The sequence below is a fragment of the Colletotrichum tamarilloi genome (assembly GCF_030869305.1).
Source record: "Colletotrichum tamarilloi strain Tom-12 chromosome Unknown Scaffold_24.1, whole genome shotgun sequence".
In the NCBI taxonomy this organism is placed as follows: domain Eukaryota; kingdom Fungi; phylum Ascomycota; class Sordariomycetes; order Glomerellales; family Glomerellaceae; genus Colletotrichum; species Colletotrichum tamarilloi.
The window spans coordinates 387,644-413,955 of record NW_026849407.1 but is presented as its reverse complement, the minus strand read 5'-3'; the positions used below and the strand labels follow the sequence as shown (position 1 = coordinate 413,955).

The 26,312-nt window shown below is 54.2% G+C and overlaps 11 protein-coding genes across 11 annotated transcripts; 3 read left to right on the top strand and 8 right to left on the bottom strand.

Annotated features, from left to right (window-relative positions):
- Positions 1 to 108: 108 nt before the first annotated feature.
- CTAM01_07690 (uncharacterized protein) lies at positions 109 to 2,958 on the top strand (the record flags this gene model as incomplete). The annotated part of the gene is made up of 1 exon (XM_060523712.1): positions 109 to 2,958. The coding sequence occupies one exon, from the start codon at positions 109 to 111 to the stop codon at positions 2,956 to 2,958; it is 2,850 nt and encodes a 949-aa protein (XP_060381766.1).
- A 224-nt stretch (positions 2,959 to 3,182) lies between these two features.
- CTAM01_07689 (tRNA intron endonuclease) lies at positions 3,183 to 4,067 on the bottom strand (the record flags this gene model as incomplete). The annotated part of the gene is made up of 1 exon (XM_060523711.1): positions 3,183 to 4,067. The coding sequence occupies one exon, from the start codon at positions 4,065 to 4,067 to the stop codon at positions 3,183 to 3,185; it is 885 nt and encodes a 294-aa protein (XP_060381765.1).
- Positions 4,068 to 4,803: 736 nt separating this feature from the next.
- On the bottom strand, positions 4,804 to 6,029 carry CTAM01_07688 (paxneb protein; the record flags this gene model as incomplete). Its single annotated transcript, XM_060523710.1, has 2 exons — positions 4,804 to 5,516; positions 5,588 to 6,029. 2 exons carry the CDS (start codon positions 6,027 to 6,029, stop codon positions 4,804 to 4,806), a joined length of 1,155 nt encoding a protein of 384 aa, XP_060381764.1.
- A 754-nt stretch (positions 6,030 to 6,783) lies between these two features.
- On the top strand, positions 6,784 to 7,297 carry CTAM01_07687 (RNA polymerase Rpb8; the record flags this gene model as incomplete). The annotated part of the gene is made up of 2 exons (XM_060523709.1): positions 6,784 to 7,130; positions 7,192 to 7,297. 2 exons carry the CDS (start codon positions 6,784 to 6,786, stop codon positions 7,295 to 7,297), a joined length of 453 nt encoding a protein of 150 aa, XP_060381763.1.
- Positions 7,298 to 7,517: 220 nt separating this feature from the next.
- On the bottom strand, positions 7,518 to 8,680 carry CTAM01_07686 (NUDIX domain-containing protein; the record flags this gene model as incomplete). Its single annotated transcript, XM_060523708.1, has 2 exons — positions 7,518 to 8,475; positions 8,556 to 8,680. 2 exons carry the CDS (start codon positions 8,678 to 8,680, stop codon positions 7,518 to 7,520), a joined length of 1,083 nt encoding a protein of 360 aa, XP_060381762.1.
- Positions 8,681 to 9,293: 613 nt separating this feature from the next.
- Positions 9,294 to 9,908, top strand: CTAM01_07685 (uncharacterized protein; the record flags this gene model as incomplete). Its single annotated transcript, XM_060523707.1, has 1 exon — positions 9,294 to 9,908. One exon carries the CDS (start codon positions 9,294 to 9,296, stop codon positions 9,906 to 9,908), a length of 615 nt encoding a protein of 204 aa, XP_060381761.1.
- A 493-nt stretch (positions 9,909 to 10,401) lies between these two features.
- CTAM01_07684 (GDA1/CD39 family protein) lies at positions 10,402 to 12,372 on the bottom strand (the record flags this gene model as incomplete). The annotated part of the gene is made up of 1 exon (XM_060523706.1): positions 10,402 to 12,372. The coding sequence occupies one exon, from the start codon at positions 12,370 to 12,372 to the stop codon at positions 10,402 to 10,404; it is 1,971 nt and encodes a 656-aa protein (XP_060381760.1).
- Positions 12,373 to 15,386: 3,014 nt separating this feature from the next.
- On the bottom strand, positions 15,387 to 15,827 carry CTAM01_07683 (uncharacterized protein; the record flags this gene model as incomplete). Its single annotated transcript, XM_060523705.1, has 1 exon — positions 15,387 to 15,827. The coding sequence occupies one exon, from the start codon at positions 15,825 to 15,827 to the stop codon at positions 15,387 to 15,389; it is 441 nt and encodes a 146-aa protein (XP_060381759.1).
- A 361-nt stretch (positions 15,828 to 16,188) lies between these two features.
- Positions 16,189 to 17,612, bottom strand: CTAM01_07682 (E3 ubiquitin-protein ligase CCNB1IP1; the record flags this gene model as incomplete). Its single annotated transcript, XM_060523704.1, has 6 exons — positions 16,189 to 16,244; positions 16,547 to 16,570; positions 16,625 to 17,002; positions 17,064 to 17,185; positions 17,239 to 17,478; positions 17,536 to 17,612. 6 exons carry the CDS (start codon positions 17,610 to 17,612, stop codon positions 16,189 to 16,191), a joined length of 897 nt encoding a protein of 298 aa, XP_060381758.1.
- Positions 17,613 to 20,999: 3,387 nt separating this feature from the next.
- On the bottom strand, positions 21,000 to 23,355 carry CTAM01_07681 (fungal specific transcription factor domain-containing protein; the record flags this gene model as incomplete). The annotated part of the gene is made up of 3 exons (XM_060523703.1): positions 21,000 to 23,082; positions 23,135 to 23,258; positions 23,307 to 23,355. The coding sequence occupies 3 exons, from the start codon at positions 23,353 to 23,355 to the stop codon at positions 21,000 to 21,002; spliced, it is 2,256 nt and encodes a 751-aa protein (XP_060381757.1).
- Positions 23,356 to 24,253: 898 nt separating this feature from the next.
- On the bottom strand, positions 24,254 to 24,517 carry CTAM01_07680 (uncharacterized protein; the record flags this gene model as incomplete). Its single annotated transcript, XM_060523702.1, has 1 exon — positions 24,254 to 24,517. A coding segment is annotated over one exon (264 nt), but the record flags the coding sequence as incomplete, so codon positions are not given.
- Positions 24,518 to 26,312: the final 1,795 nt, after the last annotated feature.

The window sequence follows — 26,312 nt, the reverse complement described above, 5'->3', positions numbered from 1 at the left end:
TCACTGCCTATGATCCGAACCGCGACACTCCCAGCCGCCCCGAGCGATAAGGCTGCTGCCGCTGCCTTTGTATAATCTGGCCTGAATACCAAGCCTTTCCTGGTGACCATGGACAATCTGCATCCACCTCCTACTCTGGAAAATACAGGGGTGTGGCAGAACCTCTCGCTGTGGACGGCCCACCAGGTTCAATACGCCGTAAACATCACCAAGCTGGCTCCTTCCTTCGAAGACCTGGTATGGGCTGGCCCGAGGATGGTGCGAAAGCTCACGGCCTATCTTCCCATTCCCGACTCCCTCGAGAGAGTCATTCCAGAAGCAACGGGACCCGGCATCTTACGTACTACCGACGCGGCTACGACCGCTGCCTTCGATATGAATATACCTCCTCCCATAGGCCATCTTCCCGGAACTGGGCCTGCTATTCCGGTTGATCCAGATGCTGTCTTGGCCTCTCCAAAGTTCACCATGGAGGGCGCAAGAGGGCTAGGTAGTGTCTTCAGCTATGCGACGAGCAAGTGGGCGCTTTGCTGTATTGCCATGGCAATCGTCCTCAACCGCACGCACATCTTCGCAGCTACTCGGCGACGCTTGCGACTCACTCTGCCAATTCGACTGGCCTTGCGTGGCCTTCCCGTTCTTCTATTTTTGGTACAAGCGCGCGGCCTACTGCGGTCAATCCAGTGCCAAACATCTCCTGACTTTGCCGAAATGCGCTGGGGAAACACAAGCAAGAGCTCCGAGCTCATGTTCTCACAAGCCGGCGGTCTCCTCCATACCATGAGTTCGGCACTGTTGTTGGGGGCTTCAGACGAAGCGTCCTGCATAGCTGTAGGTATGATTCCGACAGATACCAATGACGCGACGCAGGACATGAGGGGATCTCTGTCTCTGTTGTGGCCGCTATTCGGAACGTTTTGTTTGAGTCAATTCCTGGAGACCGTATCGTGTGCTGTGCAGGGCCGACCCTTAGCTGCCGAGACGGGCATGACACTTTTCGAACACTCCCTTGCCTTTGCCGAGGCGGATGCTGCTATTAGCAACCAACTTGGCTGGGGCTTATTTACCCAATCTCAAGTGGCAGATGCTGCTTCGACGAGCGCCAGCAGCATAGCCATCAGTCGCTCCATGATTCTCAGAAGGGTTAACACCTCACCCGAGGTTCTACTTGTTGCCTTTTTTTCAACCATGAGCCATATTACCAGCCATTTGCTAGGCATCTTCAACCTGCAAGCCAAATTCCGACTCGTCAGCACCGGATTCTGGGGCCTATGCTTCATGGCAAGCATTCTTTGGAGTGCTTTCACGTTCTCCTTGGATGATCCTGCGAAGCAAGGCCTGCTCAGATTTCCGACAGTCTGCATCATCGGCTTCATCCCTCATGTTCTTGTGCTAGGCGGCATTCTGGTCTGTTTCTTCATCTACCTGCTCGCTCTCGGTCTGGCGGCTCTCACGCCAATAGAGGGTCAATCGGGACAGAGGCTGAGCCTTCGCGAGCGGCTGGCGCAAGCCCACGCCAACATGCAAGCCAACCTCTCTCTATCCGACATTCGGATCACTATGGAAATGGACTTTTACACCGCTTTGCTTCGGACCGGCTTTGGGGCTATTGCCATGGCAAGCGAAGCCGTCTACCTAAACGAAGACAGAGACGTCACAATGAGACCGCACACGTGGCTTGAGGAAGAGAGGTACCGCGAGCTTGAAGAATTACGAAACCAGTGGATTGGAGCCGGCGCTCCTGACTCTCACTATGATGCTATTGGCACGATTGGTCTAGTGCCGGTCAGGGACGACCACATGTTGTCAAAGAATGGATACGCCCGCGAACGCGCGGCTCAAAAGGTGCCCAAATCACGGTCTGGGGAGCGAAGATTACGGGACGGCGTTGGCGCTGCGGAGCGGAGTGGCCGATGGTTGATGGCATTGGACTTCATCATGAACATCAACAGACTGATCTTCCGGACGTGGGCTACCACTATGCTGAAAATACTTTCCAAGATTGGCTTACGGCACCCGAAACTTCTCCTTTGGATCGTTCGCCGGCCCAAGGCTGCCACCGACTTGAAGAACTCGAATGCCAAGGATAGTGCCGGCCGTTCTCAAGCACCTGCAGGCCCCGCCGAGTCACCCATGAACATTCCACTGACCGACAGCGTTGATGTCGAATCCGAGTTCCGACAGCAAGTATGGAGGGGAAACCAGAACTGGGCTCCCATGGACGAGGCCGACCTCGATTCGAAGCTGTACGGCTGGTGGCTGAAGGGTGGATGGTGGGGTTCGGCAGATAACAGCGGAGAGTATCAACCGTTGGCAGCAAATGATGATGATGATACGACGAGCGTCGTTTCTTTCAGCACGAACGGCGACAGCGATTGGGAGTCGGAAGACGCTGGGCAGAGAACGCCCACGCAGCCTAGGTCATGGGCTTCGCGCGAGCACACACCGGTCCTGGAGGATTCACTACAGCTGTCAGATCTGGCACGCCTGCTACACCCTAGCAACCCCGAAGAGAGGGAAGAGGCGCATGCGTTGGCCGCGCATTTGAGTAGCGACAGAATCGTGACACGATCTCAGTATCTCAGGTCACGGCAGCTACAGCGAACTCAGATACTGCAGCCAAACGGGCAGCCAAATCGTGTCACGACGCGGCCGGTCAAGATGACACCAGACGAGGAGGTTCAACGCTTGGAGCAGCTGCTGCTGTCCCGGCGCTCCCAGTTCTCGACTTCCGTGGATCGCGGGACATCGACATGGGCAGAAGGGGCGGCTGGTCTGGGTCCGGATGGTCCGCAGTGTGTTGTCTGCCAGAGTTCTCCCCGGACCATCATAGTCTGGCCCTGCCGGTGCTTGAGTCTTTGCGACGACTGCCGAGTGTCACTTGCTATGAACAACTTTGACAAATGTGTGTGCTGTCGTCGGGAGGTCATCAGCTTCAGCAGGATCTACGTGCCCTAGGGTTAAGTTGATAATGGCAGGGCGTCTACGAAGAAGCACGTTTGTACTTGCTAAAATGGGATATCAGAACATTGGGAAATTTTCGGCGTTTGGGGGCGGTTTGTAGCATAGTCATTTCATTGAGGTACACGGAATAGGGGTATCTTGTTGGTATTACATAGGTTAGTTATCTAGGCTTAGCGCTGAGCGTCACGTTCATTCAGGCGTGTGGCCCAAATTCCAGCTCACATTCCTGCCCATTCAACGCAAAATGCGCGCACATGCTTCGTACCACCGTTGACGTCGGGAACCTCTCCGCCAAACAAAAAGCCCTTCTTCACTGAAGTTCCCAGACGGCCACTGCCGACGATGTCAAGCATCGGTATCTTCTCATCCCAATCGTAGTTTGTAGCGAGGAAATGGGCGTGATACCGCAATGGATCACCCGGGTATACACTGTAATCAGCGCCAAAACGTAGACCAGGAGTCATGAAGTATCCTCTAGACTGCAAGTGTTGGTGCAACGGCCCGGCGAGAGGTTGAGGCACTGTTTCCTCAACTTCGCCTAAAGGCACCAGGAGACCTTCGCTGGTTGTCGGCGTGACTGCCACGGACGGCTTGGCATCCACGCCATCACGGGGTTTGGAGCTCTTGTCTGGAACGGCACTTCCAAACAGAGAATCATCCACCTCGGAACCAGGTTTTGGCTGGGCCGCGGCCGACTTGGCGCCCTTGTTCCTCCGCGTCTGTTCCGTAGCTGCCTTCTTGGCCTGATCCTCTGCCAGCAGCTTCTGCGCCTTGCTTCGACGTTCTTTCAGTAGTGCAATGTAGGCCTGGCGGGTGGCCTTGTCCGGAGAGCGTAGGGACGACAGATGATGCGAAGCCTCTTCGACGAGGCGGCCTACCTTGTTCTCGATGAGCACGCTGGCCTCCTCGGGTAGCAACTCCAGCGGCAGACTGAGAAACACGTTTTGTGTTGGGTTCTGCGGGGTCGTTCCCACCAGAACGGAGCAGATGTTGTGGCTGCGCCTAATTGTGGCCACATCTTCAGCGTCGAAGACGAGGTAGCGATCTGCGATCTTGGAGATGCGCACGGGAGGGACCGAAGGGTCTTCCAATGCTGCTGCCATTGTTCTTGCCTCGGACCTTTTTGGGTCGACCTTGCTGTCCTTGTGTCTGAGAGAAGAATGTTAGCTACTGCTGGAAGAGCTTGCATGCAAAAAGCTAGTAACAGTGCTGAAAGCCACATAATCATATCTCGTTAAAATGATAGTTTCGTCACAGAGTGTCAGTGGATTGACAGATTGATTGAGATTGGGTTGTTTAATCATTGAGCTTTGGGAGGTGTTGAAAAATGGTAGGAAATTCATAAGACTTACCCTGATGCGTGGTTGTCGGAGGCAAGAAGGAAGCATGGTTGGAAAAATTCGTAGGATTGAGGTTTATGGAGCTGGCAGTGGTGGAGACGGGCGGTGAGGCAGAACCCCTCTGACTCTTACGGTGGTGCTGGAGGTGTTTTGTATGCTCCGTAAGATAGCGTGGCGCTGTGGCTGTGCGTTTGTACTCTTCAACGTCGAGAAGGCTAGGATTTATACCTGCCTTTCGACTGCAAGTTACCGTTTCGCAATTCAAACAATTTGACTGTTGACTAGATACCTCTGCCATATAATCCCACTGTTTCGACACTTTGATCCAGAGAGAAACTACGAGTTCGAGGATCAAGCCCTTGAGGTACGGGTAGGGCGAACCTTCGTAGTATATCAGGACATTCACTGATAGGCTTGGGCACGCTGGATCATGGGTAGGTTGAAACGGCCTCATATTATTATAGGCTCAACTCAATCAGTCATTCATTCCATCTAATACTCAAAAGTCTAGCTTCTCCCCCTTCTTCCCCTCTGCCTTGGCTCCTTGGCCCCCATCCCCTTCATCCAACAAAGGCGGGAGAACGTAAGGCTTCACAATGAGCCCACTTGAGCTGCTCATTCTGAAGGAAAGGTCTTCCCGCGAAGACTGGCCCTCTATACCTCCTCCCCTCTCGTGGTAAACAGGGAGGCTATGCACCTTGAGCATACCTTGCACGACGTCTTCGGACTTGGTATTGGGCTCGATGTGCACTTTTCTCGGGAGGGGCAGCATTTCCAGCACTCCATCGCACAAAAGCTCCATCCATCGTGTAAATCCCGTCGATCGCGGGAATAACGAGGTAGACAGCGAGATCATAGCCGTCAGAATCCCTTCGTGCTGGCGCAGCAGTGCTCTCAGTTTGTGCAAGAATTGCAGGGCATCCGCCGGACGGCAGAGTGAGGAACCATAGAGTGCGGGCGACAAAAGGCTCGGCACTACGATACGATGGATAGCACCGGGCGGTGATGCCTTCAGCTTTGCTGAGACGTTGCTGATAAATGTGTCTAGAGGGGAAGAGCTGCCTGAACCCGATGGGTGGAGCCAGCTCATGGCAGCAGTCGATGGGGTCGCATGCAGTTCGCCCTTGATGTCACCAGGCTGTAGACGTTTCCCGAGGTCAAAAGAGTGACAGAAAACTTCGGCAGCCCCTGCTAGGCCGTTGTTGTTCGTCCCTAGAAGATTGTTCATCTTAGGTCAGTGTCCGTGGCCATTCCATGTTCCATGTGGTTCGGGAGAAACGTACTTGGTCCGGCATTGTTGCCAAGGCTCTCATATCTCCACGCTATTTTCATCTTCTCGTCTGATGCTGACGCCGATTTCTTCTTACTTGAGCCACTGGCTTTGCCAAGTCCTGGAAGCTCTCCTCTCCACGCGTCCGTTGGGCCAAGCACGTGTACTTGTTGGCCCTGCACGAGACCTTCGGCGGCATAGTATCTGAGAAGTACACCCGAGAAGTCTGTCGTTCCAGACTCCTCTACAAGAATACTGTAGCCAAGCGGTAGCCCTGTGTGTCCTGCCAGGAGTTGGTCTAGTGATGCCGTTCCGGTGGAGGTTGTAGGACGACCGTCAAGGGGTGATGAACGAGTCCCAGCCGGTGGTAGAGCTTCCTGCTTCGGAGCCATGGACTCTCTCACAGGACCTCTGGTGGATGGCCCCAGGACGACGTTCTTTTTCCTGAACGACATGGTGCCAGGTGTGCTTGAGACACTGAGTTACAAGTTCGCGACTAATACTGCTCGAAAATATGCAGTACCGGGCAGATTCTTGACTTGGAAGCAGCTGGGTTGTGGCACCTACCGTTGTGTTAGAAAAACGTTGCCCAAATAAATTACATAAAATTCTCATGAAAGTGGAAGTGATTCCAATTTTGACTCACTGCAGTGTGTATAAGACAACAATCCAGAGGCTGCTTCTGATACTGCACTACTGGGATAAATTACTCACCAGTACTTCAGCGAAAATGAAACTATATGCACTCAGATACCTGACCTGGATATAGTTGAGAGCGCCGTGGAAGTGCTGGTACGTGAAGAAAGTAACCAGTAACTTAATTACATCAGATACAGGTTCAGTCCCCTCCACTGAAGAGGGCAGGTGGGGGTTGGTTGTTGCATTCACTTAGGTACCTTACCTTACAAAAATTTAAGCCCCACTGGTCGCAGTCAGGTACCTAATTATGCTTCCCAACCCGACGCGCCCCTCGTCCGATTGCACACTACACCGGTTAACTCAATCACTCTTCGATTTTTATTTTTTTTACCTTTCCGGCCGGAGCTTCACACACCACATCTCGAAAGTCACTTGCCGTCGCTCACGATCCTCAAGCCTTTGCGCCTCCGAACGAAAGACCTTGTTATCTTCCTCGCAACAACCGACGACAATACCGCGAATTACTCGTACCATTCACCTCGGAGAAGCACACCAAATTATACAGCAATTATGTCTGGCAGCGGCGATGTTACCCTCTTCGAGGAGTCCTTCACGGTCACCAACTACGACCAGTCCAAGTACGACAGAGTCGCCCGTATCTCGGCCACCTCGACCGACAACCAGACGCTCATGACCCTTGACATCAACATTGAGCTATTCTCTGCCTCCGTTTCCGACAGCCTGCACGTGGTTCTGGCGACTTCTCTGGCCCACGATGGCAGCAAGGACGACGAGAAGGGATGGCGGGACGTGACCAAGGGCACCCAGGACCGTGAGCCGTCATTGGCTGATATGTTCGATTACGTCTGCTACGGCAAGATCTACAAATTCGAGGACGCCGACGATGGTCAAACTATGTTCGTGTTCCCGCATTGAATCGAGTGCGCCGCGCAGAAGCTGACCGTGCTGCAATTATAGCAAGGCCTACGTCTCATTCGGAGGCCTGTTGATGTCCCTCGAAGGCCCCTACAAGAAGCTGACCCCGCTGAGAGTCGACTACGTCTACCTGCTTATTAAGAAATGATTGAAAAGATACTGGAACTTTTCGTAATGGGATTTCCAACGCTTACTCTCTCTATTCTGGCGCGCATAAAAGTGAGGTACTACAAAAGGCTGTACAGAAGTTGTATGGCCCTATACAGCAAGAGCATGGGCACCGGAGTTAAAGGCGTCAGGAAAAATATTTGAAAGAGCAAGCCAGGTTGTTCGTGATATTCCCCGGATCTCGGAACTTTAGTCCTGGCTCAAGCATCCATAGCCCCTAGAGACGGGTCCTGGTTATGCGGCCCAGGAAACGGCATTCGTCGATGGATTCTTTGCGCAATCTGATCGTACTCGGGCTCGTTCTCTTTAGTCAAGATACCCCGGCGGATAAAAAAGTCGAGAGCCACCAGCGCGCAATTTGGCTTCCATACGCCTTGTGCGAGTCCTTCGCGGACCTGCTCGACCGTGCACAGGCTGAACTCGGCGACTTCGCCGTCCTTTGGCTGCGGCACAACGTCTGCGGGTAGTTCGAGATCATAAATCCATTGAACCTCGGGATAAATCAGCCCTTCCTCGCCCGCCTCTGCCTCGGTGATGTAAATGTACGTGACGCCGCCAATAAACTTGGTCTGATGGCGAACAATCTCTTCCGGCAGGCTGGCTTCCTCGTCTGCCTCACGGATGACACACTCAAAAGGGTCTTCCCCCGTCATAAGTCCGCCGGCAACGGTATTGTCCAGCATGCCGGGGAAGGTTGACTTGGTCGGAGAGCGACGCGGAACCCAGATCTTGATACCGTGGCTCGCTGACGGGTCACGCACAAAGGCCGTCAAGTGAACGCCGTATCGCATGACACCGAACAATCCTGAGGCGGCCCTCTCAATGTCGAAAAGGAGTTCGCCATTGCGGCCGTACACGGGCCACAGCTCGTCGCGCCAACCCCGGAGGATGGGGAAGGTGTCGTTGGCTCTCCAGTACTCAGAGAGGTCCGCCGCCAGCTTGCTGCGGCTTTCTAACGTCGGCCCTTGGAAGGCTCTGAGAGTGCGCTTCTCCGAGTCGACTTGGACTTCCCCTTTGATGCTTTCGGGTACCTTGAGCAGCTCGTCGACCACCCTTGGCAGGACGTATCCGAGAGGTACATCGCCCTGCTCGTCTTTGAAAATGAGAGTGTACACTGAGCCAAACGTCTCAGCATTGGGGGTGTTGACTTGGGGCTGCCTGTACGGATATCTGCATCCTGGGTCAGCTGCGGGGGCTCGGCCTCGGGGTACAATATGCTCAGTGCCAGTGTTTCTCACGAGTCGACCTGGTCGATGAGATCAATGTTGGTGAAGGTCTTCATCTTGTCAGAGTATGTTCTCTTGGTCGTCTTGAGAAGCAACTGGGTGAAAATCCGGCCGGGGTTCAATGACGATCGTAGCATGTGTTGTTGTGTGCTCTGAAAGATGCGAGGAAGGCGTGGTCTAGAATAAGGTGCAGCCGGATCTCGAAACGACGTCGAGATGCATATAAGTCTGACCCCGATGCCGGAAGTGACGTGTGTCCAGCAATAAGAACCGGCATCAAAATCTTGGACCCCTCGAGTCGGACTTCGCAACGGCAAGTACAGACAGAGTAAGGGTATATCCGTCAACCGGGTAGCGGATCCGATACAAGCATATGATTGGCTAGTGTCATCGAGGCTTCTTCCATCGTCTCGAGGCTTCCTCCACGACCTAATGCAGCTGCCCCTCCCCCCACCTTGGAGTTCGACAATAATTGTACTTGACCCGGTGCTGCTCACCTCATCGCCAACCTCATTCTCTCGCAAAGTCCTCAAGCACTGAAGCCTAGAACTTCGTCTCCCTCCGAGAAGCTCCCGTTTTTGTATAAGTACGCTGGTAATCATCTCTTTGATATACAGCCAACAAGCTAAGCTACTTGCTTCAAAGCTTCAAAGCGATTTCTCACCCTCTTCAACCAGATTTTCCGAGTCGTTCACGGGACGCTATCAAACGGCCTTCCACATCATCCAAGTCATTATTGCGTCCACCGCCATGTCCGGCCCACTCTTCGGCATCGTCCCGGCCGGCCAGCCCCTGCTGACGGACCCAACATCGGCGCCCTCGGAAACCTCCTTCCTCTATTCCATCTCCGCTGCCAGACCCTTCTCCCACATCACAGTCATGCTCCTCCCAGGCATCGTCCTGCCCCCCGACACCGCAGCCGCAATCTACTTTGCCACGGCCGCCGACGTCGCCGCCGCCACCGCAACGGGCCAGACGCCAAACTTCAAGTTCCTCGGCGGCATCGGCAGCGGCAAAGAAAGCGCAACCTTTAAACTCAACGCCGGCAGCAATGCCAACAACGGCGGTGACCCCAGCGTCATGATTGGCGTCTCGGTCGAGCCCGCCGAGTCCGTCTTCTCCCGCATCCAAGAGATCTCCGCCAACAAGGCCTCCTCCTCCTCCAACGCTTCCTCCCAGCCGTCCACGCAGCTTCTGGCGCAGAACATAATCAAAAACGCCTTCAACTTCCTCGCGAGCTTCAGCGGCACGGCCGGGCCGGGAGGTGTCGAGGTCGTCCCGCTTAAGGCATTTGAAGAGTGGTGGAAAAAGTTTGAAAGTCGCGTGAGGTCCGATCCGAGCTTCCTCGAAAGACCGCAAGACTAAGGATGCCCACCGCCATTTGCTCACATGTTCCTCTTTACCTAGTACATAGCACTTTTAATCTGATACCCGAATAGATGATTTCATTGAATTCATGTTCAAGACACGTAGACAAACGCGGTCTAGTCTTCATTGTCATCTGTTTGAAAAATTGGGCTGGAAAGGACTGGCGATTCGGCGTTGTACAACACCCAACGCAGAAGAGGAACAAACAAATCTGCGACAGCTCAATGCCATGCAATGCCTCCCAAAAGAAAAAACAATCTCTCGTCTAAAGCGGCCCGGTGACACTTCCCGTGTGATGAAACGCCGTTAACTGCCTCCATTCCGAAAAGCCCAGAGGGGCCTTGATGCTGGGCCAATCCATCATGCCTGATAAACGCCGTCTCCAGAAGAATGAACAAGAAGAATTAAAAAAACACCCAGGTGATATCCCCATCCAGTCGCTAGCAGGCATGCATAATCTTACACTGCGTATAGCAGGCATCTCTGTTACTTAATCCTCATCCAAGGGCTTCATAAGCGGACTCTTCAGTCGTGTCGGGCTACCAGCGCGACTGCGACGTCCCGCATTCACCAGACTTGGTACCAGCCTCTCCCTGCTCTCCGTTCTCACTGCCAAACCACCGCGGTCCATCGAAAAGGTTGGTCGAGCGTCGTCGAATCGCTCAATTTTGAGTTTCGGGGTGGCAAGGCCGGAAGAATGACCTGCTCTGGAGCCCTCGCTGCTGTCAGAGTGCTCGTTCTCATCAGAGTCGACGGAGCCTAGCTCGAACTGATCGGCATCGCCCTCTTCAAGAACTCGTTCGTAGGTTGCCGATGACCGTCCGAAAAGCTTGTTGGTGAATGAAAAGCCCCGCCCGAACTTGCGAGGACTGCCCGGACGTCTCGTTCCACGAACGGCAGACGCAACCTTGCCGAACCATCGTGCTCGGCGGTCTCGCTTGCGCAGGAAAAAGGCTAAGACAACCAGAACCAGGATGAAAGCCAGAAGACCAGATCCAGATTTCGTCTTCGCCTTGTCCAGGAGCTCATCAGCATCCCAATCGTCGTCGTCGTCGTTATCTCCGATCGTTATAGGGGAAAACTTGGATCCCGCGGGCTCAAAGTCGGTCGCGCCGGCAACATTGCTTCCAAAGCCAACCGGCTGGGCACTTCCTGAGGGGGGAACTTGACCGGCGGCATACAGCACCATCTTACCCAGGGTCCAGCTGACTTCGACGCCATCGATTTCGTTGACTGGCTGGAAGGGATCGACGAACCCTTTTTCCTTGGCTTCCTCCAGGGTACCCTTCGTGACGTTGAGACCGGGTTGCGGCGTATGTTCGAGTCCAGGTCGCGGGATGCCGATTCCTTCGTAAAGGACATTGATGAGCCAGGACGCCTTGAAGCAGGCTTCCTGGGCATTCTTTGCTTTCTGGGCAGAAGACTTCTTTCGCGCATCAATCTTGGATTCGATATCCACCCAATTCTGTGTGCAAAAGTCCACCACGTTCTTCTGGTATGTTGCCAAGTCGTATGCCGTCTTGTGACCCTTTCCAAATACTCCGTGGGTCGTGTGCCAAAACTCCGAGACACCGACAAAGTGATTCACGTCGAAATCGATGTTTGGTACGTGCTGGCCGTTGAGGAGGCAAGGCTCATCTGTACACGGAGTGTCTTTTCCAAGGAGAGGCTCGGTTTGGCGCAGGCATTCGTCGAATCGACCGGTGCCGAGTAGGGAGAGTTCCTTGCCCACAGACTCAGCCTCGACAGGGTCGCCTTTGACGTCTGTTCGCAAGCCCGCAGGGAGGCACGGATCCGGTAGTTCGAGGTCATTGGGCTTGCCGTACTGTTCTTTGAGCTTGTCGATATAACGCTCGCGGGCCTGGTTCGCGCCGTAGCCAAGCCAGGTGGCGGTGAAGACCCTGTGCTCAATGGTGCTGCCGTCCAGGGTGCGCAAGCGAACAAGCTTTAGATCGTCGGCATGCCTCTCAGCTTCTGTGCTGTTTGGCGCGAACGCAATCTGCGCCGAGGCACCTCCCATGTCCAGAAAGCCGTATGTGTGGTGGCCTTTACCGTGCGTGTGCTTGTCGGGGTGGTCGAAACCGCCAAGCAGATAGTTTGTAGCGAGCCAGCCGTACAGACCCTCAGTCTCCCCAGAGATTACCTGGATGTTGGTATTGCAGTCGGGTAGCGAGAATCGCGTGTTTTGTTGTAGGTAGGAGCACATGTTGCTGAGGAGAGCCTTTTGTTGGTGGTCGGGAAGGAGACGCATGCCGGCCGTAGCCATGAGGTAGACGGGCGTGTCGGCAACCTTCTTGTCGGGAACCTCCTTTAGGGCCAAGTTGATGAGGGATTCCAGGTGTCCGTGGCCGATCTCTTCTGGCTTCTCGGCAAAGGAGGACACGCCAGGACGAATCTTTTCGCTCGTCTGCAGCTTGATCTTGGGCAGACTATGAAGCTCTTCCACAGTGGCATGCTTCATGGCTTTGGCGTGATCCTTCCATTTGTAAACGTACAAGCGTGTGCCTGAGGAACCAGCATCAAAGATGATTCCATATCGCCCTATTCAGTGAACACTTGAGTCAGCTGGTTGCACAGTATAATGTCAAACGCGATGTCTTCTATGAGCGTACATTTTTTCCCCATGAGGAGCAGCTGGCGCAGTCAAGCTGCGGGTTATTTGCGGCAGGTTTGGCGTGGGTAGGTTGCAGAAGGCAGAAGGCGAGGCGGGATTATAGCATGGGCGAAGGGAACCCGGCTGATGACAGAGGAGTCGTTATCGAGGTCGAGTAAGCGTGGTGGTACGGCGCCTTGAGACTCGTTCGTTTGATCGATTCGAGTCGGTTGTTTGCTCTTTCGAGATTTGCTCCCTTGGTGGTCAAGGTCGAGGAATTTCGAAAACGCCTACACAAGACCAGTCGCAATCGAGGATCGTCGTGTTTCGCGGCGAGGTGGGCAGAGTTCGCGTAGAGGACGATAGGTGTTGGCAACGGAATGGGTTAGTTGAAAAACAATTGGGTAGTCGTAAAGGCAGGGCGCAGCGGCAGAAAACTGATTTCAAGAGAGTTTTGTCGTTTAAGATTGATTCAAGCGAGCGTCGGTCATCCTGGAGATTGGACAGGAGAGATTGGAGAACGAAGGTTGGCAATTGATTGCTCGATTGATTACCGGCGTCAGGGGAATAAACGGCCAAGGCAAATGGAAGGGACGGGGAGAGAAAAGAAGTCTGGAGACGTGGTTCTAGGACTCGGGGGTGGGACTCTGGAGTGGAGGGAGCTGATGGAGACGCAGACGCACTCGCGGTAGGTGAGTGGGTGAACAGACATACGCAGTAGGCAAACGGAGACGACGACGGGAGACGGAGACAGGGGGTGTGGCTCGTGTTGGGGCCTGGGCTGGCACGCCTTGGTATAAGTTGGTCCCTCTGGGAATGGGATTACTGAGGTGACAGGGTGGCAGAATGACGGGACAGGGTTGCATTCAGCCAGAGATTACGCATCAACGCACACTGTAAAGGTAGGTGGTTTCTGTTATCTCATGTCTTATCAGCGAGAAAAACATGGATAGCCAATGGAAGCTGGAGGCTAGAGCAAGTCTCGGCACTGTGTCGGGCACTTGCTTAAGTACCTTACCTACCTTGGAGGATTAGCCAAGCACCCAAGGTGCCTCAGTGCCTGCAGGCAGCATACAGACTGAGACTACAGAATAGTGGCTGGCTACCCTTTTCAACACTAGTCCTAAAGGTGAGGTGACGGGAGTTGAAAGATGGCAAACCGTCTGGCTGCGTGTCTGCGCCGGTCTTGACTTCAAACGAGGGAGTGCGTAACCGTCTGATTGTTGGTCATGATTGGTGCCCTCGGGGGAACGTGCCTTTTCCCCTCGACTGCCGGATACTTTAGGTACTGTCGCCCAGGGCTACACTGTACCTGCCGTGACAGCACCCAATGGAAGGTTGGACGGAAATGCTCTCGGGGGTTTCTGCATCTCGATGTACGGATACTTGCGCTGAAATCACGGTGCCAACTGCCAAGGTACCTTATCTTGTGTGTCCTCCCTTGATCATCGCCCAGAGCTGTTATGCAGCATTGCAGATAGGTATAGGGACCATCAACCCGCGGGCCATCGACTTTATCCCTCACTTCCTTCTCCCTCGACTCAAGGACCGTGCCGGCGCGTGCATCAACTAATGGAAGGAAAAGAAGCCTCGGAAGAATTGGGGGACCACACCAGTAGCAAGCACTAATCCAGCGCAGCGCGCCATTGTGCACGCTGCAGCGTCCATTGCAGTGCAAGTGTCGCCGGTCGGGCGTGCCGTGGTCCCTTACTCGCCATCGTCGCCTCCCTCTGGCCCGTGCACCGTGAGAATTCTTCGGATTGCTCACTGGGCTAGTGAGTTCACTAGCAGGTACCCCTGCTGTCGGACTGCAGAACTTGGTTGGACCCCTGACTTGGCGTGTCAGATTGGCCAGGCGGGAATGCCACGGCGCGACTACGGAGCACACTGTGCTCGCCACGTACGATGTACCTTACTTGCACTTCGTCGCACCTTGAGGCAGGCATGGCAGGCTACCGGTAGGCACGGAATTTGGGAAGCTCCTTCTGCAACCGTCGTTCCCACGGTTCCGAACTTTATGCTTACCTCATCACATGTCCACCAGGTGCAAGAGATATATCCCCCCCCCCCCCCCAAACCACGAGTCTCACGACCTTATTGACTGCCGTCCTATGAGTGAGCGGAGTTGTGCAGATGCAGGGCACAGTGCTTGAAGACAGTGCCAAGGGATGCATGCAGGCCATCACGCAACTAATAAACTAACCGGCCCACGGTTACGACGAGGATTGCCCCGTCTGCTATCGCAACCTTGGCCCGAGATAATTTCTTATTCCCTTCTCTGCTCTTTCTTTTCCCATCTTGAAATTGGTGCACAATCTAATCAACCACATGGTTGCGGGGTCCATCGTACATGTATGGCAACTTGTCTTCAAACCGCCACGCATGTATCAAATCGAGACTTTCTTCCTTTTGCTATTCGCTTTCTTTCTTATTCCTCGTGACTATCAAAGGGATTGATTTATAGGCTCTCGAGTGTCCCCCGGAACAACATGGCTCCGTATCACACTCAACATATTGTACACTACAATACTTGAGTCGAATGAAGCTCTCCAAGTCCAAGTCAATATCACTTCTGCTTGCAAGGGGCAGCTCGTCGACCCACCCCCGCCCCCAATGATATCACGCTGTGCTTAACTTCCCATCTATAGCCTTCTTTCGTCTCAACATCCCGTCTGCTCTACCAGCATCACCAACTCTCCTTGGATTTGTGTCTTGTTCCCGCCCGCTTTGATATCTGAAACCACCGAGCGCCGATGTTGAGCACCAACGTCATACACCATCGTCCGGGGCTGCAGCGAATGGCATCCGCCCTCCCGCCGCGCATCATCCGTCGCCGACCCCTCACCCCACTGTCAACGCTCGTCCTGGCTTTCACCTGTCCTCTAGATGGGATGACTCCCCAACGCCTCCCATTGCAATCCCAGCTTGCGCCTATGCGGTGGCCCGGATCCCAGCTCCGGGAGAACAGGCAATGCGCTATAAACCAAGGCCGTCTGACTGCTGTCGACATGCATCGGTGACGAAACTAGTAGTCGAGGTTTCTGCTGTCTTCGTGCTTCCAGGCTGTGTCTCCTACCTCTGCACTGTCGCCACCACTGCACCGATCGTTGCGCTGCTGCTTGTAGCCATCTGCCGCCTAACATATCGCCGTTGTTGCCGCTCTTGGCGCGAGGTCTGTTGAACTTTTGCAGTTTCTTCCGTTTCTTCGGCATAGTCTTGGGACTCTCTTGGCCAGTTTCGATGTAACGCTCTTCGCCCACACGCGACAACGACGACGTTGAGCTGTATCTCTTGATGGACCTTGGTCGGCCGAATCGTGGCATGACTGACAGTGTACCGAGTTCTCGCTGGCAGGCTCAGCAACTCAAATCGACTAAAGACAAGACTGATATGCGTATATCAATTACCAAAGGACTGTCAAACGCCTACCGTCATCGCCCCTGATATAAGTCACATCTCCGTACCCAAAGGCTCCTGCTACTTCGGCTACAACTCGTGGCCCATCCTCGAACAAGGTCTCGACCTCGTTTCAAACTCTTGAACAAGAGCCTTCATGTTGAAAACAAATATGTGGGTCGTCTATCGTCCATATTCCTTTTGCAACTTCTCCATCTATTGTTCCCTCCAAACACGTGTCTAGACAACAAAGGCATCTGTTCTCGAAGAGAACAATCATGGCCCATGTCACGGGTCCGCCAAATGACCAAATGCTGCGGGAGCAAGGCCTGGACGTTTGACTGCTGTCCCAAGTCGTTAGTCGCGATGTTTCAGAGGCGAAGGATGGAAGAAATACGATAAAAATATGGCTCCGTTTCGTCGCGTCCCGTAGAGCCATGACTACTGTGACTGGTATGACCAGTCCGGATACCGGAAGAGAGGCCAACTCCAAGACCTCGCCCACGCGATATGGGCGGGTGTCTTGCAAGTGGGAGGCTCCCCGAGGGACCGCGAGGCATTGGTGTTCCCGTTCCCGTTCCCAGCCCGGACGCAATCGATAGCCCGAACCTTTCATGGCTGCCACTGCCATGTCCTCGGGGTGTACCTCGTGGGGTGCTCATGATGCCGCCTTCGCATTTTGTCAGCGTGCAGTTTCGTCGCATGTTAATAATATCCGGCTTACCTTGCGCAGGTCCTGGTTTTGACCAAGCTCTGTCGTCGCGAAGCGGCCCGGAACCTCCTCCGCCAGCAAGAGGTCTTCGATGTCCCCTTTCCGGCCCGACGTAGGAATGTGCATTGTTGTACGCAGACTGCGACTGCGATTCGTAGATGTTTTGCCTCGCTGCGGGTTCAGGAAACTCAAAAGCCGGTAATTGTAAGTCGTATTGAAGGTTGGAGTCAACTGCATCCGAGGCGGCAGCCTCCATCTGTCCCAACTCGGCTTTCCGCTTGACCTTGTCGTAGAGTTCCTGAACTTGTGTGAGCTTGCGGCACTTGTCTTGGTAGGAACGCGCAAGTTCTTCGTGTTTCCGTCGCATGTCGTCGTAGTCAACTGAGAGAGCTACTGGAAATTAGCAAACTTGTCTGTGACCTCAAAAGACGGCCACGCTGTTGTTTCGTACCTCGCATCTTTTCCTGGAGACTCGAAATGTCGGCATTCGCATCACCCACCGTCTTTTCGAATTTGGTGTTTAGGGTTTTCAGCTTCTCCGTCAGCGTCTTTTCGAGATAGCGCTGGTATATACTATGCTAGGTAAGTGACCAATGCCGAAGGAATTGGGACAGGGACCAGCTCACACTTCTTGGGTTGTCTGGTAGGCCCAAAAGCTCAGAGCCCTTCCTGCACATTCCATGATGATGTTGGGGCTCAGCCCGCTGAGAACGCTGGTTTTGTAGTCTTCGGTCAGGTTCAAGTTGGTCACCACAGCGTCGTCTGGATTGTTGAGCTGGCATTCACAAGCCGGGCACGACTTGCGGCGAACCTGAGCTTGGCCCGTCAAGCCATGACGCTTAGAGCAGTCTACACAAAAGATGTGGCTGCACAGGTTCAGTTAGCTAGCGGCTGCTTGATTTGCTCAAGGATATCTTACTCACCTGCACGTGGTGACCAAGGCCTGGTCACTGAGCTCTTTCCGACACTTGAGAACGTTGCATTTAAGAGTATGTTCCATGGCCAACGCTGATGCTGGCCGTTGGATTAAGGGGAGGCTGTAGGATTTGCTACGTTTGGGGAACCTCGATGCTGGTCTGGCTCTTCACCGCCGCGATGTATCGAGTAGTTGTTTCGAAGACAGAGTATGGATTTTCGTGATTCGCTCGCAAAGTGCGAGTGCCTGTCCAGAGGACTAGGTTCGATTCTATCTCGGATCTTTCTCAAAATAACTTCCCAGAGGTGAAAGGTATCGGTAGTTCAAGAGCGTTCGAGAGAAGAACGGATGCCATTGTTGTGGGTAAAGAATTTCATTGATGTTGGACTTAGCCTTCCTGGGGTACTTTCCTCATTTGACCTACTCGTAGGGCAGTGCGCTGGCCGATATTTCTCCGCGTGCGCAAACTGATAAGTGAGGTCCGCCCTCACGATAGGTAAGGTACCTTAAGGTAAGGAAGGTGGCGAGGACCTACCACAATTACCCACCTTCATTTGGTGCAGGCACGTACCTAGTACTTACACCATGGACTTATGAAGATGCTCCTGCCTCGTCGTTCCTCGAGTAAATGCTAGTAGATACCCGCCTACGATATGGCCGTGACTCTTCCGCGAGAGAAGAGGGATGGGTCACATACTATTGAAATGAGATGCCTGGCCTATCAACATCGCTTGAACTCACTTTACGATACTGACGGGCTTGCCCTTGAAGTGATGGAAACACTGCCGCCTTTGTCTTGTTTCTCAACGAATAATGTTGCGAATAGGAGGCCGATCGTCTGTTTTCGAAGCTGAGGAAAGCATCTAGAAAGTCGGCTGCCGGAGCCGGTGGGAGACCCAGCCCGACTGCACCGGAGTGGGGCGCATCCCAACGGCCCCCAATCCCCGCAGTGCGGTTCGTTTCGTCTCGGTCTATCGGCCGGGTTTGGGTGACCCACAGTTAACCGAATCAGCGGGGCCGGCACTTTTCGCCGCTGTGGCCGTGTCGACGATGAGACATGCATGAAGCAGTGTCACCAGAATTCTGCTTCGCTTTCTACTTCGTCTAATTACCGGTAGCTCAGTGGTTCCCAATGAGTTTCACCAAGACTTCGAGGAGTCCGAAGGGACAATATTGAGCCTCGGTGTTTTCCGCTAATTCTGAGCAGAGCATGACCCGGTGGTCGCACCGCCCGCTGGAAGCATGACTCGTATGCCTCGTCGCATCCCGTCGACCGAGGCTATTGGCACGCCGGTGCCATCGGGGACTTAGGCCCGGTGTCAAGAGATGAGCAAAGCCTTATTCGTGGTGGGACGGCCGGAGTCACATCGTGTCCTGGCGCCCTAGCATTAAGTCTCTCGGCTCAATTGGCAAAGAACACTAGTCACTGGGAGTCTAGAATCTAGAAGAAGGCTACATCCTGGCCTACAATGTAACACCGCAACCCTTGTGTACTGTGGTATAGTCTTCAATTGAAGGCACACAAACGTCACAGAAGCGAGAGTCGCGGCAACTAGACACAGAGTGTAATGTCAGGTTTCATTGTGTACAACCTCAAGATATATCTTATTGAATTGCCGTGGAGTACAGAATGACTGGGTTCGGCATCTGTTATGACGGGCGTCGGGCGTCTCTCTCGACGCCACACTCCTGCAGAAGCCCCTTGTCAAGTACGTCAACCTCTGATGAGACTCATTTGAGCCAGAAAGGGCCTGGCAGCGGTATACGAGCATCATTGAGCTTAACGGTCCTCTTCCTAGTGAATTGTTCCTGGCATTCTCTAGCAAACAAGACTTATGATTCGCTCATCGTACAGATACGCGTTTTCATGTCTCTGCTCTTGCCCAACGGTGAGACAAAGCTGGTCCTCAAAACAAGGATAGAGGCATGCTCGTCGCGCACTATAAGGCTCTTCGCGCTGGAAAGGCTCCAGTAGCGTGGCATCTCGTTAAATATTCAACACTATCTTATTTTCCCCGGACAGACGAAGAACACCACGGCGACAAGGGTCTCTGCCGATCGCCTACATTGTCAAATCACCGTAGAATCGTTATGTGGCGTAGCAGGCAAGGTACAATGAGAAATAAAAGGAAGAGCGAGGCATATGAGGCGCCAGAGGGTAGGGGAAAACAGGGACTACAGAGAAGACAGAAGAACCAGGACTGGAACAAGGATCATGGGATGATTCTGGATGTGTGGGGTGCGTGGCGTCTATGAGGGGGAGTACAGAACAGGGGCAACTCTGCTCTCTGCGGGCCGACATCCCAGAGAGGCCATCCTTGACACCTCCACCATCCCATTTACCCGCCCAATCGCAACTCGGGTCCTCTCGGATATCTGCGCGTTCATCCTAGCTTGGTTCACCTTACCTCGGATCATGGAAACCTCACTCAACCTCAACCTCTCCAGCTCTAACCTCTGCATGAACCCTCAGCTTCTCTTTGAGGAATGGGGAGCATGACGCTAAGAGAAATGGCCACCATCGGCGAACCTTTGACGAACCATCCTGCTCCGTTCCAACCACTCACCTCCCAGCCAGCCTCGTCCCGGCCGACGCCATGGCATGATCGCCCGCTCTCCCGATCGCGACGTTATGCTTGAAATGAGTAACAAAAAGTCCCCTCCTTTGTGCCCTGTCATAGTTGTGCAACCCGAGGTAAGGTACACTTGCGCTACGTGTTGTTCAGGGGTAGGTGAAGCTCCTGCTATTCGTCAGCAGACTTATAATTCGCTGATGCTCTGGAGCACATCTTGTTATGGAACAACCTCCCGCTTCTCAAGGATGGGAAAGTTGAATAATGCTCCATGACTTCGCGGTACGTAGGACTCTGCACATCACTCGCATCCAAGGCCTCTTTACAGCCATGTGCCTGCCATGGCCGCAGCAGGACGTAAAGTTATGCGGCCACGCGGGGGCTCATTAGGATCGTAGGACCGGTCGACGAGGCCCAGTCTTGCCTTGCCGGCACTCCAGAGTAGCTCCTCGCATGGCAAAAACACACGTGGTCGATGTCATTGTTGCCAACGGCGGGCCGGCGAGTGAGCCCGGGGTTAAAGTGAGCTCCAGGCTGTCTCTTGTCACAGTTTGTTTTCTTCATGGGGTCTCGTTTGATTGCAGGTCATACGTAAAATCGTCATCGTCGTTTCGGGGCGTTTCCAGTAATCTTCGCTGCCATCATGTCCCGTTTTCCATGCTTTCAGGCGCGCCCGCCACCCTCCCCCTTTTCCTCTTTTTGGCCCCGTCAATGTGACTGGCGTACGTTCCAAGAAACTCCGAGCACTATTTGGCTCACCTTTTTGGGCATGCGAGCTTATGTACAGCATCTCTGGCTTCGGCCTATAACGCCCTCCGCCAAGTGTCCCAATCCCAGCATCAGGATCCAAGTATGTACCAGAGAAACAAAGCCAGAGCAAAATCCCCAATGTGACACATCAGTGGACGAAGAAGCCGCCCTCCATGCCGGCTACCTGGCTGCCCATCATACCGTAGTCCATATGCATCATATGCTCGCTCACGTTGTACGGGGAAAAGTCGACGGCCTGGTCAGGACCCTGGCCCCAATACATGCCGTCCATATCCCATAGTCCATGCTGATCGAGCATGCCCATCATGCCCATCCCTTCCGGCTCCAGGCCGATGGGTGACATGTGCAGCTCCGCCTCCGCCATCAGCATCCCTTGCTCGCCCGCCAACCCTTGCAGAGGGCTTTCTGACCGCATCGACGGCTGTCGAGAGGCTTCGTACATTCGCCACACGACCTCTCGGCTACGCTTCGCCGCCAATGACCAGTCCTCCATAGCCTCCAGCAGGTCGAGGATCGTCTCGATCTGCTGGTGCCAGTCGCCCACACGCGGGCTATTCCATTCCCAGAACGTGCTGACCAGTGGGATCATGGCCGCTTGGTAGAGGAACCACACAGCGTTCCATCCAGACATTTGGTTGCGAGTCCATTCCCGGGCAATATCCTCAATGGTCTGCTTCGCGAGCTCGCGGCACGTCTCAATGGCCGTGACGTCCTGCTCGGCCACGTGAGACAGCGAGCCGTTGCTAGCCAGACTCAGCAGAACGGGTCGGTGGAGGAGCATCCGCAGGTTCTGATATCGCCACTTCATGATGCATCGGGCAATGTACAACGGCTCCGCGCAGGGGTCCGTCGTTCTCAGGAGCCACGGTAGGCTGCTGTACCAGTTGACCAGCTGCCCGTCGAGGTTGCAGCGGTCTTCTGCGCGGAGGAGGGGCGAAATGGCCAACAGGTCCTGGATCTGCGTGGCAATCTTGCAGAACTTGATGTTCTCGATGAGGGGCAAGATGCCGGCGTGCTGCGCAGAGTCCCGGCCCTGGCTGATTCCAAATTCTGGCGGCCGGATGTTAATGGCAGGGCCCCATCGGCCGAACGAGGGTCGTCCCATTGTTGTTGTTGCCCATGTATCGAGGCAGAAGAGACTCCACCACGTACGGCGTCTGGTCTCGGCGGCGGCAATGTCGCTGGACCCTTGCGCCAGGCTCTCTCTGTGAAGGCCGAGAGCGCTTGCCATTCTAATGGCGGCGCCAAGGACAGCGTTGGCCATGTTGGGTCTGTTGATGTAGTGCAGATAGTAGCCTCCGATCAGCGCGAGGGCTTGCACCATTTCGATATGGCTGCTGCCAAAGGCATCCATGGGCAGATGCTCCATGGCCCTATTATAGTAGTTGATGTGGTTGTAATCGTCCGACTTCATAGCGACAATGCTGCCCATAGCAAAGACCATGTTCAGCAATGCTAGCCAGGGGGCATCAAAGCGCTGGCCTTCCAGATAATCGGCTCGGAAAGCGGCCTCGTCCAGCATGGGAACGAAGACATGAATGCGTTTGAAGTAAGCATCAATGAGCGTCTGGCCCTTCCATGACCACGGGATGCGCTGGGTATCCTTGGGCACGGCGCTTCTCTGTCGCATAGATGGGAAGCTGTGTGTGACTTCGGCGCTCTGGAGCGGCGTGGTGAGCGCGTTGCGAAGTGCCGGCTGAACCTTCATGAGACACATGAGCGCTGCTTTGATTGAAGAGGCGCCGAGATATGACGATTGACGGTCCACGGACAGCGAGAGGGCGTTCACATCGTCGGCCTCAATGGGGATAGGATCGCGTACGCGGCGTTCTTCGTCCCACTCGGTGTCCCGGCCAGGCATGAGCTCGAGGCTCGAGAAGCCCCGCTCGGAGCCGGAGCAAACCGGGGAGTCTAGTTCTTGTGAGAGGGGGGGGGTGTTGAGAGGCGGTGAGGGTAGCGCGGTTGGCGTATCCAGGACCGGGTGTTCAAGGAGACCAAGGAGGTCGTGGCGAGATAATGGGAGTAACGATTGTACGTCTTGATGGGGGAAGAGACGCTTGAGCACAGAGCGGCATTCTTCGAGAGACTGTGAGAGTGCCTCGAGCGTCTTGCGAGACGGAATGACGCGCTGCCTGTGCTTGTCATAAAAGCAGCGCTTGGGAGCCCGGCTTGAGAGACATTGGCCGCATGGCTGTTGGCCATCACAGCGGCTGTCAAAGAGGTCAGATGATATCGGGTCAAGAGAGGCCGAGCGGAACGTACATCTTTCGTCTCTTGCACTCGGCACAAGCATGTGGGGTAGTGATTCTCTTCGAGCCTGACGAGCTCGTCGATTTGCCGCCTTCCTGCGACTCTGACGTCTGCTTCCGTGGCGTCACGCCCTGGACTGGATGGTGTGAGTTGGAGAAGACAATCACGGCTCAAAGAGACTCACAGGTGTGAAACATTCCACCCTGAGCGGGTACTGAGATGGACGGAGCCATGTTCGCGGTTGCCGAGAAGATGGAGTTGCTCTGGCCGATGAGAAGCTGAGATAGTTCGCAAGAGCCTCGGGTAATTCTGTCAAGAGGCGTTGAGATGATCAAAAGATCTATCTTTGTCTTTGCGGGAAATCCAGACGCACAGATCAGTTCGTCAACAAGGTTGGCGCAGACGCAGACATTATATACAAACTGGAAGAGAGAGTTGTTGAGTAGAGTCAAAATGAAGTACCCTCCCGAGCACGGCAACCATTCGAGGGACCCGGCGCGGCAACACTGGGTGTGGGGAAAAGCAGCATGGGTCTCGAGGTGCACTGAATGAGAGGGAAAAGAGGCGATGGAACCTCAATGCCGTGTCGGCTACGTGAAGCAAGATAGACAGGCAATTGAGCTTAGGGTTGGCCGGCCGGAACCAAACCAGGCTAGACGGCCAAGAAAGTGACTGGGGGGCTCACAATGGAGGGGGGCTTGATCCAGATTCAAAGTGTCTCTGGTCCATAGCGAGGTGACATCTGTAGAATGTCGATTGCATATGTTCATGGTGTGTGAAAGAGGCGGCTGGTGGGCTATTTCTTGAGTGAGAGTGAGAGAGAGTGAGAGAAAGAGGCAGAGGGCAGAATGAGCTAGGACGAGGGGAACCGAGAGAAGTGGATTGAGTGTACAAACATGGGCGTGTTGGAGCCTTGGAGGCGACGAGCCGAAGAGGTGGTCAAAGTCAAACCTGCGAGGTTCAGCATGGAGCCGTAGACTCGCACCTAGTGCCAGGAACGCTGACCGGGGTTTCTTGTCCCAGAATCCCTGGAGGAGGGGCGTGGACGGATCATGAGAGTGAACGGGACCGTAACAGGGCCAAATTCCGGAGGGACGGGAACGATACCTAGGCACGCCAGACACTATATCATCAGACCAAAAGATGAGGTACGACAACTCGCTGGTCTGAGTGAAGCGCAACGCTGAGTGGTGGACCTGGCCTCACAGAGATTCGAGTGGGACGGCATGATGGGAAGCCTCGTGGCGGTGTCTTGGACTCCAGGGGCTTGAGGATCGTGGCCAAGGCCACTACCGAGCGGCCGACACAGGCACACAGGCACCGTGGTACAGAGAGTTCAGATGGTGGGAGAGGCGTAAAAGCAGCGCAGATCACTGTTGGTAGGTAGAGTGCTATATCGTTGGTTTATAGCAGTAGAAGTCATTGGTAGGCAAAGCAGGAAGAAGCGGAGGATGAAGCGAAAGACACACCCCCTTTGGATATCAAGGCGATCTGTGATTGGGGCAGAAAATCTGGAGAGTGTGGAGAAGGATGAGGATGAGGAGGGATAACAGGTTTGTGTCACTGTGGCTGGTGAAAGATGGGATGGGTGGGAGAATGCAGGTTTGCTAGATACAGCAAGTCAGCAGTTAGCGACACCAACAACACAGCTCAGGTGACACGGCACGATGGGCTAATGTACGGACGAAAATATGGGGATTGGGGTAAGGTTGCAGTGCGCAAATGGCTCTAAACCTCGTTGTGAGGAGATTTGCGAAAATGGGAGCGAAGAAGTCGCAGGAGGGATGGGTGGACACGGTTGGTGTTGTCGTCCGGACCGATGGGCAAATTGTTAAATTAATCAACAGGCAAAGTTTGGCGGTTGGGGGAGGGCAAGCAATGTGAATGAGTGAATGAGTGAGTGAGTGAGTGGTCTGGGGGCGGGGAAACCGGCGATGGGAGGGCGGGGGGACGTCGGGTCAAAGTGGGGTAGCGTACCGGGCCACGGGTTTGACAGGCCACTCAGAGGACAGAACGGAAGACGGGACAACGATGGGAACGTACCGCTCGCAACCGTGATTACCTACTGCGCGTGTCCACCACCCGATGTGATCAATTTACCCTCGGTACCTCTTTCCTTCTATGCCTTAGACATGTATCCATAAAGTAAGGTAGGTAAGGTAATGTAAGGCAAGGAAAGGTACCTTACTGCCAAACGGAGGTGTGTAATAAGAAACACCTTGTAGGCAACATCGCATCGCATCGCATCGCATCACATCACATCTGGCATCCGAACGGTTACTGGGATCCTTATTCGTTCTCAGACATAGTTCCTGGGACCTTGATCCACGGTCAGGTGCGTATTGCAAGTGGCAATGGCTTCCACGTTGGACGGCAAGCGGGTGAAGTAGTGTTTAGGTTGAAGTGCCCAGTGACAGCCGTCAGCCACTGACTGGTGGGGAATCTCAATCGGGCGGGGCCGAACCCCTGGCGCGTGAAGCTAAAGTCATTGCTTTTCTTGCGGTCCGCGAATGCCCACGATGCCTTCCATTACCTTAGCAGTGCTTAAGTAAGGAACATATACGTAGTAGACACGGACCATTATCTCCAACTTTCTTTTCCCTTCTCGAATTCTGGACGTGTGCGACCGTGCGACCGTCGACGTGAGGGAGGCAGGAAAGCAGTTCCCCTTTCGCGTCAAAAGAGGCAGGTTCTCCATGCTTACCTAAGGTAATAGCATCAGCCACACCGGTAATATGTAGTCCCGCCTCAGCCATGGCATTTACACCTCATTTCAACGACGACAATAACCACGGTCTGGAATTCCTTACCAGCGCGCTATTATCCGTACCGCTCTAGCCGAACGCGAAGCTCTTGAATCTTGCCCGACCCTCTATTCCCTTTCTTTTCGAGCCTTGGTGTGTCTTTCAGGCCTTCCGTCTCCGTCTCCGCGCATATCCGCAGCCGTCCTGAACATGTGGAGCAAGATCCATACGCGCATCGCACACCAAGTCTTTTTAGCCTGTCTCTAAGCTCCATTGTCTGCTCTTTTTTCTCAATTTTTTATCCACCCTCTCCATCTTGACAGCCGGTCACCATGGACTTCCTCTCATAGATTGGGTGCCAGGCTAATTCGCCTACTGTGGTAGAGGCGTGTGGTGAAGGGAGGAGGTGTGGAAGAAATAAACAGGGTGGTACCACCGCCGATCCA